The sequence below is a fragment of the Lithobates pipiens genome, unplaced genomic scaffold (assembly GCF_037356315.1).
Source record: "Lithobates pipiens isolate NorthernLeopardFrog02 unplaced genomic scaffold, aLitPip1_a1.2 Scaffold_8, whole genome shotgun sequence".
NCBI classification, from domain to species: Eukaryota; Metazoa; Chordata; class Amphibia; order Anura; family Ranidae; genus Lithobates; species Lithobates pipiens.
The window spans coordinates 209,877,472-209,891,019 of NW_027507903.1; the positions used below are offsets into that span (position 1 = coordinate 209,877,472).

General features: G+C 39.6%; 1 protein-coding gene across 1 annotated transcript in view; it reads right to left on the minus strand.

Annotated features, from left to right (window-relative positions):
• TES (testin LIM domain protein) overlaps positions 1-13,548 on the minus strand; it is a 49,250-nt gene that overhangs the window by 11,957 nt on the left and 23,745 nt on the right. The window contains exon 5 of the mRNA XM_077469982.1: positions 3,795-4,010. Within this exon, the coding sequence (XP_077326108.1) occupies positions 3,795-4,010 (216 nt within the window). The remainder of the gene's footprint in view (positions 1-3,794; positions 4,011-13,548) is intronic.

A 13,548-nucleotide genomic window follows, 5' to 3' on the forward strand; every position in this document is an offset into this window, starting at 1 on the left:
ATACAAACTATTTCTTCAATATTGAAGACTTTAACAGCAACAAGTGCAGTCAAAAGATGTTTTTACCCAAGATGCATTTTTTCAACACCTACAAAAGTTATATTGTGAAGATAACTACCTGGGTATGATACTAAAAAATCAATACAGAAAAACCTTGGATTTCAAGCATAATTTGTTGCGGAAACATGCTTGCAATCCAAAGCACTTGTATATCAAGTGAATTTCCCCATAAGAAATAATGGAAACTCAGATGATTCGTTCCACAACCGTTAAATCAGAAGTCGTTCAGTCTATAGTCCATATAAAAAGATTATAGCAACGTGATAGGTTGTGTAACCAAAAAAAAAAAAAAAGGCCATCCACAAGGGGATTAGAAGCAGAATCCAGGAGGAGCTACAGTGTATAAAAGAGAAGAAAGGTACCTCTAATTGTAGCAATATGGTTACATTTAATGAAGGTACAACATTTAGCAACGCACATGGTTAATGATTAAAACCGGCACATCTAAATATGCAGGCATCCGGGGTAAAGCTGTCCACATAGACCATCCCTCTGCATTGCCGGTTCTCACCAATGTCGTCTGCAAATGTGACCGAGAAGACTACCCTACAGTAGAGCGATCTGAAAGTGAGGCTTGAAGAGCTCGTGGAGCGCAACGTGGAAGGGATTACATTGATGGTGGTGCAGAGGATGGTCTATATGGACAGCTTTACCTCGGATGCCTGCATGCTTAGATGTGCCTGTTTTAAATCAACCATGTGATTTGCCAAATGTTGTACCGTCATTAAATGTAACCATATTGCTACACTTAGAGGCACCTCTCTTCTCTTTTATACTACATTGTGACATGACACTACATGTATATCAAGACATTGCTCGTTTATGAAGTCAAAATTTCTAAAAAAATAAATAAAATTGCTGGCTCTGCAAAACTAAGACCAAGTTTCTCAATCCAAGGTTTTACTGTATTACATCTACACTGTTTAAATTCTACTAAAAGCCTAAATCATTGTTCCTGTAAATGCCAGGAACCATACTCGTACAATATGTTACACAGAAAATCACACCAGAAATGTGAGAACATGTTTTTGTTTAAATAGAAGTAGTACCAGTTTGTTTGCTACGATATGGCAAAATACAGATGATCTGAAATATATATATATATATATATAAAAAGAGGGGGGGGGGGGGAAGAAGGCTTTAGAATGTATATGGCACAGTAAATTATTTTCATTTTAAAAGTTTTGCTCTTTTAAGTAGCTGCTGCTGCACATAATCATTCAGAGCTCTGATTGAGTCTACGATACATCTTTGGCCACGACTGCTGTATCTAAAACTTCCTATAAGTGCTCGGGGGTTACTCAGTGGCAGAACCTGGTACAGCTCACATTTTTATCTCAGGCATTTATAACTGCCTTAAGGAGGACTACATCAAGTAGACCTATTCACATGTAGGAATAGATAGCAATATCTGTGTATATAGTGATTTTATGTTCTGGTTAAAACCCTGAAAAAAAAAAAAAAAGCATAAAAAAAACAAATCCTGGACTGTACTCCAAGCATTGCTGTCTAGATTGATTCAAATTAGCATTCAGGTTTGTCCTTCCCAGTCTTGCCTCTTTTGATGCTCTCTATACCAGCTTTTCTTCCAAGGAATTGCATTTTTCAGTTGGGAGGTTCAGTTACTCTAACAACTGGCTTTGTGAAGCCTTTCTTGCATTTTTTCTATAATAATTATTAGAGCAAATCTACCAAATTCCAGCAAAAAAAAAAAAACGAAAAGAAACTGTGGTGGTCGCAAATTATTAATTTGCAACATATACCTGCTTCAAAGATTTTAGAAACTGAAAATGTTTGGAGTGTAAGCTTGCACAAACTATGAAAATGTATTCAAACCAGGCTATTTGGAAAATATTTAAGTGATCCCCATATGCAAGTCTTATAGGTATGGTAAACCCACAAAAAATGAGAACTGGACTACTGGGAAGATGAATGCACAATGTACATTTTAAATTGCCCTAGCACCCATGCCCCATGAGTCTACCTTACTTAAAAAAGTCCAGCCAGACCCACACTCCACTGGGGAGAGTCAGGTGGGGCCATTGGGCCCAAAAGCTGCAGCAAGAACCACACTAACAGAGTACTGACAGAACGGCAGCTCTGATCTGCTGGGTCGTTGTGTTCTTCTCATGTAATCAAGTATTTCTTCAATGAAAAGATCTTGTACCAAAGTAGCAAATTCCATTCTACCTATATATGGTTTTACATGGCAGAATATCTACCTTTAAATTATTTTAAAACACGGTACAGAACTTGCTAGGGTCATTGGAAAGACCTGCTCCCTTTTAGGGTTCAGTCACACACCAGCTGCAGCAGCTGGTGTGCGATGTGTTGCGGTCTGTCCAGATCAGTACAGTGCTGATGCGCTGAGATCAGTGCATCACAATGTTCCTATTTTTTAACAAAACTTTATTGAAATGTCACACAGACAATTCATGATGTTTAATTGGCCACCACGCATGCAGTACCATTTTTAGCGCACACCACGACATCGCAGTGGTGTGAACTGGGGGAAAAAAAACGCATTTTGCCTTCTCATGCATTGGGACTGCATCTGGTGGTAATATACAAGTCTTTCCCACGTTGTTGTCTGTAGAGGGTGATGTGGAGCAAGCCTGTCCATAAGTTAGCAAAAGGTAAAACACACCAAAAAATGGTGGTGGAACCAATGAAGGTACAGCATGATCTTTTTCCTGTTAACCTAGCCTATTGTAGTCAACTTACTGAAAAATGTATTTTATTGGTTAGAGATGACCAAAAATGTTGCTCTTTGCCATAAACAACGAGCACAGTAGTGCACACTAGTGAAGTGTATTTAATAACTAGCACAAGTGATTTGTATGTAAATTGGAGGCAGGTTTTTTTCCCAATTTAGGGGGAGGCCTTAACACTGAATTAGTTTAAGTTATCACGGAGGTCTGTTGGTCTTTTGCTTTTTTGTTTTTTGCTTTTTTGTTTTTTTGGCTTGTTGTTTTTGGTGTTAGAGGTTTTATTTATTATTATTTTTTGATCAGGATTTTTTGGCTATTAATGAAACTTTATGTAAAACAAAAAATAAGTGTTGCTAGTTCACCTATGGTAGGTGATATAAAGTGGTGCATAATCACCTTTGGTTGAGGTTAAGGTGTTGGATAAATAGGGTGTAGCTGAGATATAACACTGAACACGGGTTTAATTCACGTAGTCCTTGGGGACAGGCTTAGGTGATTGATATAAAGTTTTAAAATATATCTTTTTTGAAAATAAATAGTCGGAGGTAGCGCCAATAACCTATAATCAAGATCTATTCCATTAACGCAGGTTGTTTAATGCAGCCTGTGCACTTTAGGAAGGCAGCAACCTCATAAAACTAAGAGAACTTCTATAAAACCTTCCAAACTAATAGGGTTAAAAATAGGTAAAAGAACTTAAACCAATAAAAAACTACATAGGAGTACAAGGCTCTAGGTATAGACTAATACCTACACATATTCCCGCTGATCAAGACCCATTCCATAAGCGCGGCTTTGCTTGTATAACCACACTAGTGAAACGCCACTCAAAAATTATACAAGTCCCATTTAGAGTCATTAAAACAACAAGCCAATTTAAAAAGGTATTTTAAGCAAAGGAAAAATTTTGCCCACCTGGGTGTTGGAAGGTCATTGCACTAGTGAAAAATCAATAAGAACCAATAGAAATGAAAAATAGGTGAGGCTTAACATTACCGACTATTAAAGAAAGTGTGGATTTACCTCATCACAGCCTGCACAGCGCGGCTTCTCACTGTCACAGTAATGGCGACCACAGTAAAGCTTCCCTTTTTTCCAGAAGTAGATCATGTCAACTAGGAGTTCATTGCAGGTGTTGCAGACAAAACAAGAAGGATGCCAAAGCTTGTCATAGCCAGCTCGCTCTGCATACACAGCAGGGTCACCCTCCCTCATGTTCTCCTTGCACTTGAAGCAATACTGTGGACAACAATAATAAAAATAAATAAAAATAATAACAGCGACAAAAACATATTGCAAATAAACGTTCTCACGTATAGAAGGCTTCGGTTCAAATATAAAATAGAACACATAATCAAAAGGCTTTAGATAAAGAAAGCAATGCTATAAAAGAATTCTAAAACACAGTTTGATACGGTGCCAAGTGCAACACATGTTGTTCTGCAACCTACATGTTTCACAGCTCCAAAATGCCATGCAGACAGTGACATGGACCATCGATTAGCTCTCCTGGGACACTTCCTAATCCTGCTGTGACTAAGAGGAATCCGGCTTGCTACAGGAATTAAACAGGCATTGCACAGCTATTTTCACAGGGCTTCTCCATGTCTCAACACTCCCTCCCTACGCAACAATAAAATGCTAATTAGCAAACCGATTGTGAGCTGGGGGTCACCATGCATACTTCGCCCTCTCAAGCTTTTAACTCTTGACTGGAGGAGTCACAAACATCCCATTGTCCAGCCAGAGGAACGCCTCAGATGGAAAAATTGCTTCAGTCCTGGCAGTTGCTTACAAAGCAAGATATTCCCATAACTGGAGATGTGCTTCTAATGAAGTTTGGCGAGTAATGAGGATGTTCTGCGACACAATCCTTTCCAGGCATGACTGAAGTCTGGATCAGCGAAAGAAAATAAATACAAACAAGCGTTCTGCGGGGGCTGCTACCCATGGACAAATCAACAACCTGTAAACATAGGCAAATGTATCCACGGCAACAACCTTATCACATGAAGAGCTTTCACTGGGGCTTAGAATGGAGTTTATAAAAGTAGGTGCGAGCACCGATTTCGTAACGTGCACCATAAATTATGGAAAAAGAATTTGGAGTATGTGCTGTAAATTAAGGTTTTAAAATAGCTGTCTGGCTCAATAGGGAAAACAGCTAGAACACAGAGTTCTTACAATAATTTGTGAAGTAATGAGTGTTATTTAAGGAGAAGGTAACTAATGAACACACCTATGAAGATACCTGAAAAGGGGGTGGGGGGGGGGGGGAAGCATGCATGCTGATCACATCCAAAAAGGAGACTGTCAAAAGAACAAAATAATTAGTCACATCTGATTCTGAACAGGAATAGATACAGGTGTAACAACCTACAATTGTAGGAGTAATGCCCCGTACACACGGTTGGACATTGCACCAACAAAATCCGATGGATTTTGGCCCAAACTTGTCTTGCATACACACGGTCGCACAAAGTTGTCGGAAAATCTGATCGTTCAGAACAAGGTGACGCAAAACACGTACGAAGGGACGATAAAGAGGCCAGTAGCCAATAGCTTTCATCTCATAATTTATTCTGAGCATGTGTGCCACTTTGTGCGTCGGAATGGTCTACACACAATCGTAATTTAAACAATGGGATTTTGTAATCTGAAAATTTTAGATCCAGAGCTCAAAATTTGCGTGTCGGAAATTCCGACAGAAAAAGTCAGAGTCAGAGCCCACACGATCGGAATTTACATCAACACAGTCCGATCGCACATTTTCTGTCGGAAAGTCCGACCACGTGTACAGGGTTCCAACTTTCAAAAGGGTCCAGACAGTCATGCATGTCTAACCATAGACAAAAGGTCATAAAAACTCAACTTCCGGCGGCTAGAGACAGACTGGCCCAAAGCTGAAAACGGCTTTGTTCCAGTCTTCTCTCTGTAAACACAGAAGTGACGTCACAGCGTCACTTCTGGTTTACTCGGCTGCCAATGGTGCCGGTTTTTAAAAAATAAACAGTATTCAGAATCCCCGTTTTTGGCGATCTGAATACTTGAACCACTTAAGGACCACCTCACACCGATGTACGTCGGCAGAATGGCATGGCTGGGCACAAAGCACATACCTGTACATTGTTTTTAAGTGCCCAGCCGTGGGTCGGGAGCGTGAAAAAAAAAAAAAACGCAGGAGGGGATCAAATACCACCAAAAGAAAGCTCTATTTGTGGAAAAAAAAAAAAAAAAAAAAAAGGGACGCCGATTTTGTTTGGGAGCCACGCCGCACAACCGTGCAAATGTTAGTTAAAGCACCGCAGTGCCAAATCCCCGAAAAGGGGCTTGGTCCTTTGGCTGCAAATTGGTCCGGGGCTTAAGTGGTTAAAGTGCAAAGGAGGGATTGGAGGTCTTTTAGACTCCCGATCCCTCCATAAGAGTAGCTGTCACCACCTATTACGGTCACAAGGGATGTTTACATTCCTAGTGACCACAATAAAAGTGATAACATTATTATTATTTTTATTTTTTTTTAAACAAAAACACAAAATGTAAAAAAAAAATAATCTAAAAGCGCCCCGTCCCCGTGAGCAGCAAAGAAAACACATACGAAAGTCACACCCACATATGTAAATGGTGTTCAAATCACACATGCGTGGTATTGCGGCGATCATCAGAGTGAGAGCAGTAATTCTAGCACTAGACCTCCTCTAACTCTAACCTGTTAACCGTTATTTTTTTTTAAAAACATCGCCTATAGAGTTTTGTAGGTAGCGTAGTTTGTCGCCAGTCCACGAGTGTGCGCAATTTTAAATCGTGACATGTTTGGTATCTATTTATTCAACGTAACATCTTTCACATTATACAAAAAAAAAAGAAAAAAAATTGGGCTAACTTTACTGGTTAGTTTTTTAAAAAATTCATGAAAAAAAAAAGTGTCTTTTTCCCCAAAAAAGTTGCGTTTAAAAGACCGGTGCACAAATACCGTGTGACATAAAATATTGCAACAAATCACCATTCTCCTCTGGTAAAAAAAATATACATAATGTTTGGGGGTTCCAAGTAATTTTCTAGCAAAAAAATAAATATAATAATAATAATAATAATAATAATAATAATAATAATAATAATAAATGGATTTTAACTTGTAAACACCAAAATGTCAGAAATAGGCTTAGTCACTAAAGGGATAAGATATTTACTGGCAGGAAAAAATAAATAAATAAATAAATAAAAAAAGAAGAAGGTTTTACTATCCAAAGTTAAAACATGGGCAGAAGATTTAATAGATGGAAAGTTGAAAAAAAATAAAAAATAAAAAAAAGACTGAAGGTTCGCTTTAAGCTTTGAAAAGAAAACCATCTGGAAGCTGAATGGTTTCTATGCAGAGCTGCACCAGATTTTGCACTCTCCAGTTTTAGTAAAATCAACCCCACAGTTCGGCTAGGTTCGCACCTAACAGTGTTGCGATTGATGTGTTTTCCAGTGAATTTTTAAACGTACGTTTGCTTTTTTTGGCTAATAGGAAGGTATGACAGTTCTGCCCATGAAGTGCAACTGATGCAACTTTACATTCTCTGCCACCTAAGGTCACATCAAAGTAGTGCAGGAACCTTTATGTATCCAAAGGCTCATGTTAGGGATAACCTAACAATTACCACTAACCCTAATGATCACCGCTTAGGTCTAATGCGCACTACATCTCAAACAAGCTCAAAGATGCTCAGAAACTCCCCTCCATGTTAGCCAATGTGTCCATGCACACTATGTCTTTCGAGCAGAAAAGACGCCCAAGTGCACAAAAATACCTGACAAAGCTCAATAAAAATGCGCAAATAAAACAAAAACACACACTTCAAGCCTTTAAGCAGAGAAATAGGAAGCTCAAGTGCCTGTAAAAGCAGCTTTTTTTTGAGCTGCAGTGTGCATGAGCCCTAACATTTAACCCTAACCCTTAACTCAGAAGCCCCATACATGTCATCAGATTTTCTGCTGATTGTTTCCTTCCGATTTACCAAAACCATATAATATGAGGTCAAACATTAGGAGTTTCAATTTGTATGCAATCAGGCAGGCCCTTGCACTACATGGTTTTGGTAAATCTGAAGGAAAAAAAAAAATCTGAAAATCTGATAGTGTGTATGGGGATTAACATGCGTCTTTGGACACATGATGTTCCTGCACTACTGTGATGTGGCTTTGATGTGACTGATGAGAACGGTCATACTTCTCCCAAAAAAATAAAAAAATAAAAAAAACCCGCACTGGCTCAAAAAACACACAGATGTGAACTAGATTCATAGGAAACCATGTTAAAATGGACAGTAGTGAGTTTCTGCAAAATGCATAGGTGTGAACCAAGGGTAACTGAAATCTGCCTGTAGCTGGTGTGCTTTTCTATAAATGTTGCTGCAGAAAACCTTCATCAATATGTAAGTATTGTATATGAAAGTAAACGAGTAAGGCCGCGTACACACGGGCGGATTGTCTGCCCAACTAAGTCCGTCAGACAATCCGACAGACAGTCCGTTCAAAATTTGAATGAACGGACTTGACCACACACGATGAACAGACAGTCCGCTGAAAACGTGCGCGATGACGTGTACAGCACGTACGACGGGACTAGAAAAACGACGTCCAATACACTGCAATGCAACCTTCGGCCGTGTAAACCCTTTCTGAGCATGCGCCATACTTAGTCCGTCCAACTTGCCTACACACGAGCGGACTGTCCGCTGAAACCAAGTTTGGATGGACAAAACCAAGTTTCAGCGGACAAAATTACGGAAATTCCGAAAGACAAAGTCCGTCAGACTGTCCGCTGAAAAAGTCCGCTGAAGCCCACACACGAGCGGATTGTCCGCTGAAACACGGTTCAGCGGACTAAGTTGGACAGACAATCCGCCCGTGTGTACGCGGCCTAACTTAAAAATGGAACTTCCGCTTTTCGGCATTCCCCCCCCCCCCTTCCGGTAACACATTTGGCACCTTTCAGGGGGAGGGGGAGGAGCAGATACCTGTACAATACAGGTATTTGTTCACACTTTCAGGCATAGATATAGCCGCAGTATACCTAGATATCTACGCCATAACCCTCGCCTCCTCCGTCCCCTCCACTGTCTTCTGGGAGAAACACGGGATCACGCAGCACGACTCACGCATACGCAATAAGGAACCAGGCTGTGAAGCCGCAAGGCTTCACTTCCTGATTCCTTACCGAAGATGGCAGTCCCTCCCCCCCGAGAGCCGAGGGACAGATCGGCTTTGGGTGCCAACATTGCGGGAACCCTGGAAAGGTAAGTGTCCATAGCTGCAGTATTTGTAGCTGCAGAGTAATAGTAAAAAAAATAAAATGGCGGAACTCTGCTTTAAGTATTACCAGCAGTAAGGCTCGATTCACACGAATGCGCTTTTCAATGCATTTTGCAGAAAAGAAGGGAATTTATTTTTATTTTTTTATTTATTATTTTTAACATGGGTTCCTATGGATCCTATGGTTCACATCAAAGCATTTTTGTGCCTCTGCATTTTTGAAAAGGGTTGGACCCACATCCAAAATGCAAGCACTGCGTTTTTACAGCGATGTGCCTTTTTTTTTTTTAAAGCTGTACATTCACTGTATATAACTGGTTGCTAAGGAGGGGGCCTGTAAGCCGGCCACCGCATCCTTAACAACCGATGAGTCAGCGGCTTCCCTGCTAAAATGTTGAATTTTTTTTTGCAAAAACCACACAACAGCGTGGGGTCTCCCCCCATCCCCCAAAATCCATCCCAGAACCTTATGTGAGCATGCAGCCCGATAGGTCAGAAAAAGGGAGGGGACGAGCCAGCAGCCCCCATTGAACCATACCAGGCCACATGCCATTCGCCAAAAAAAATAAAAAAAAATTATTTTATTAAAAATATTGGTTTTTTTCCCTGTCTCTTCCTCCATCTTCTCCCGCATCTTCCTCCTCCTGTCTTTGTCCGGTGTTCTCCTTCCTCTTCTGATGCAGAGTCCCGCTCCTGCTGACGACCCTTCTCCAATGCTGCGTCCGGCTGATCTGTCCGTGCCGATGTCAAACACGTGTTAGACGTGGAGATTGGATGATGTCACCCAGAGGCCCCGTCCCGTGTGACGTCACAGACCCATCATGCCCTGGGTGATGTCACAAGGGGGCTGGGCCTCCCAGATGACATCACCCGATAGCCACACCCCCATCATTATCACAGACATGCTTGACATTGGCGCGGACACATCAGCTGGATGCAGTATCGGAGGAGGGTCGGCGGCGGCAGAGGAAGGAGAACACTGGACAAAGAGTGGAGGAAGAAGCGGGAAAGAAGATATTTTTAATAAAAAAGACTAGTCAAAAAACTGTCTACTGTATTTTTGCACACTACACTACTTTTAAGTGGTGAATGGGTATGGGGTAGCCCGCTGAGGACTCGGTTGTTAAAGGACACGGTGGCCGGCTTCCCGGCCCCTTCAGAACAACCAGCTATATAAAGTGTTATAAAAAAAAAAAAACCCCAAACACACACACACACACACACACACACACACACACACACAGGCAAAAATCGTGTGTCCAAAAACGCGGCAAGCACCACAAAAGGCACTGCAGAAATGCTCAAAAGCAACATGCATAGACGTGAATCGAGCCTTACAGTACCTTGGAAAAAGTATTCATACCCTTTTAAAAATTTCCAAATTTTGTCAGGTTACAACCAAAAACATAAATGGGTTTTATTGGGATTTTGATGTGATAGACCAACACAAAGTGGCACATAATTGCAAAGTGAAAGAAAAATTATAAAAAGGTTGTAAACATTTTTTTTTACAAATTAATATCTGAAAAGTGTGGCATGCATTTGTATTCAGCCCCACTGGTCAATTAGTAGAACTACCTTTTGCTGCAATTACAGCTGCAAGTCTCCATGAGATGTTCAAAGCTTGGGATATTTTTTTTTTTTTTTTTTTTTTTATAACCTAACCCTGCTTTAAACATCTCTACAACTTTATCCCTGACCTGTCTGGTGTGTTCCTTGGTCTTCCTGATGCAGTTTGTTCACCAAGGTTCTCCAACAAACCTCTGAGGGCTTCACAAAACAGCTGTATTTATACTAAGAATACATTACACACAGATGGAGTTATATTTACCAATTCGTTCACTTCTGAAGGCAATGGGTTCCACTAGATTTTAGTTAAGGGTATTAGAATAAAGGGGGCTGAATACAAATGGACACCACACTTTTCAGATATTTGTAAAAAAATAAAATAATAATATGGAAAAGCATTGTCATGTTCCTTACACTTCACAATTCCGTGCCACTTTGTGTTGGTCTATCACATAAAATCCATTTACGTTTTTGGTTGTAACATGACAAAAATGTGGAAAATTTGAAGGGGTATGAATACTTTTTCAAGGCACTGTATAGAAATAGATCTTTTCTGTTCAGACTTCTGCAAGGTATGCTTCTTCTCATGTTCTGGAATACCAAAACTCTGTAGGTCGTTTATTCGTTTCAAGGACTTCACATATTTCTGTTTTAGTCCAACAACATACTTTCCACTTCCATAAATTTTTCAAGTGGCAATATAAATACTAAGTGACACAAATCTTACCACAAACTATAAACATGCCATGTTTTTTCTAGTATCTATCCAGAAAGAAATATGAAACAGAACCACTGTCTGGAGAAAAAAAAAAAAAAAAAAAAAAGAAGAGGAGGACTATAAATTCATGCTATACATTTAAAATCAGCAGTTACATGATCATTGTATTACATACTATATACAACATAAATCATGACAGCATTCTTTTACAGGAGGAACAATTGAAAAATAGTGATTAAAAAAAGGGAAGAAGAAAGACGACATGTTTTGTCCAATAGTATAAATATGCTTTTCCAGATAAAGCCCTTTTGATCACCAATACAGCACCCTCATGAATAGAACATTGGGATAATTCACAAACAGATGGTACCGGACACCTTATAGATTATCCAAAATATTCCCTTCCATCTCTCCCATCTGCTGGAGGTGTGAGGAATTAGTGGGAAACCTATACCATATCCTTTGGTCATGCAAGACAAGTTTTTGGAACTCAGTTTCCTCCTTTATTGCAGAATTTACAGGGAATTTGACAGAACCGACACCAGCAACAGCATTATTAGGATTAAATCTAGATATATACAGGCATACCCCCACTTTGAAGTACACAATGCGGTTTATTTACTAAAGCTGGAAAGTGCAAAATCAGGCTCACTTCTGCATAGAAACCAATGAGCTTCCAGGTTTAATTACCAAAGCTTAATTGAACAAGCTGGGGTTAGAAGCTCATTGGTTTCTATGTAGAAGTGAGCCTGATTTTGCACTTTCCAGCTTTAGTAAATAATACCCATTGTGTACTTAAAAGTGGGGTATGCCTGTACCCACATTGCTATAGAACAGCCCCTCTCAACCTTTTCAACACAAAGGAACCCTTGAAATAGTTCTCCGGTCTCGGGGAACCCCTGCTAAAAATGAGAAATCTACAATTCATGATACATTAGTGTGATGGTCAGTGGGAAGAATGGTCCTTACACTTATGGTCATTGGGAAGAATTGCCTCCTTACAGATAGCTAAAAAGATCAATGGAGTCAGTGGGAACTTATCTGAGAGGCAGAAATTGCCCAATGCTGAAGAAACCCCTAGCAACCTCTGGAGGAACCCTGGCTGAGAATCACTGCTATAGAACAATAGTATCACATATCCTGATAGCAGCGAGACTTACCATTGCCAATATGTGGAAATTTCCTAACTTGTCAAAAACTAAACACGCAGGCCCAATTTGAATTGATATTAGCATTGAAAAAAACATTTCCATCACTATATTGTGAAAAATAGCAAGTTTGGATAAACAACCAGAGAGCCTCCAATTACTTAAATAGCGATATATGATACACCAAGGATATTGAATTTCTTATAGACTCCTCTTCTTTTCATTCCTAAAAACTTGAATATTTGGTGACCAGATCCCACCTACAGTATGATCCCACTTGGGGTGGGCAGTAGCGGGATATCCAGATATTGCACCCTAAAGTTATTATTTCTTGTTATTCATTCCCCAATTTTTGTTATCTGTTCTATGCAATGTTAAGCAATATCAATTGTATTCATTTATATTGGAAAGCATTTTGTCAAAATAATGAAAATGTAAATGTTAAGAAAAAAAAAAAAAAGTATTTTCCAGCACAACAGTAAAGAAATGCATGATTTAGATATTGCTAGCCCTTTTGAGTTTTATGAATGGCTTACTGGGGGGGGGGGGGGGGGGTTGGGGGGTAGTCAAATGCAACCTACCTACTTCTGAGACATCGGAGGCTGAATACTACATATTTTTTTTCATTTTCAAAAAGGTCTTTCGTTTTGATATTTTTTATGTTTTCATACAACTTGATTTGTATTTTGAGTCCTTTAATCATCAGATTTCCTTTTTGTGAGTTCCAGAAAGTTTCTTTTCATTCTGGATTAGCACTACATTTAGAGTAGAACAAATTCTGGCCACAGAATGTCACAACTACTCTCCCAATGCCTCGCTGGAATTCCTTTATGCCTAGAGATAACACTGGTCCTATGGCCTATGTACCTGATTAGATCTCTGTCTGTTCCACTTTTTTATTGTACAGTTTTTTTTTTTTTTTTTTGATTCTCTTGATGGCGTAAGCCCTTCATTGCAAAAAAGAACAAAAATAAATCAAATACATTATCACAACATTTCATAGCTCAATGTACTGCATTTCCCCGAAGGTCATTACAGTATACTA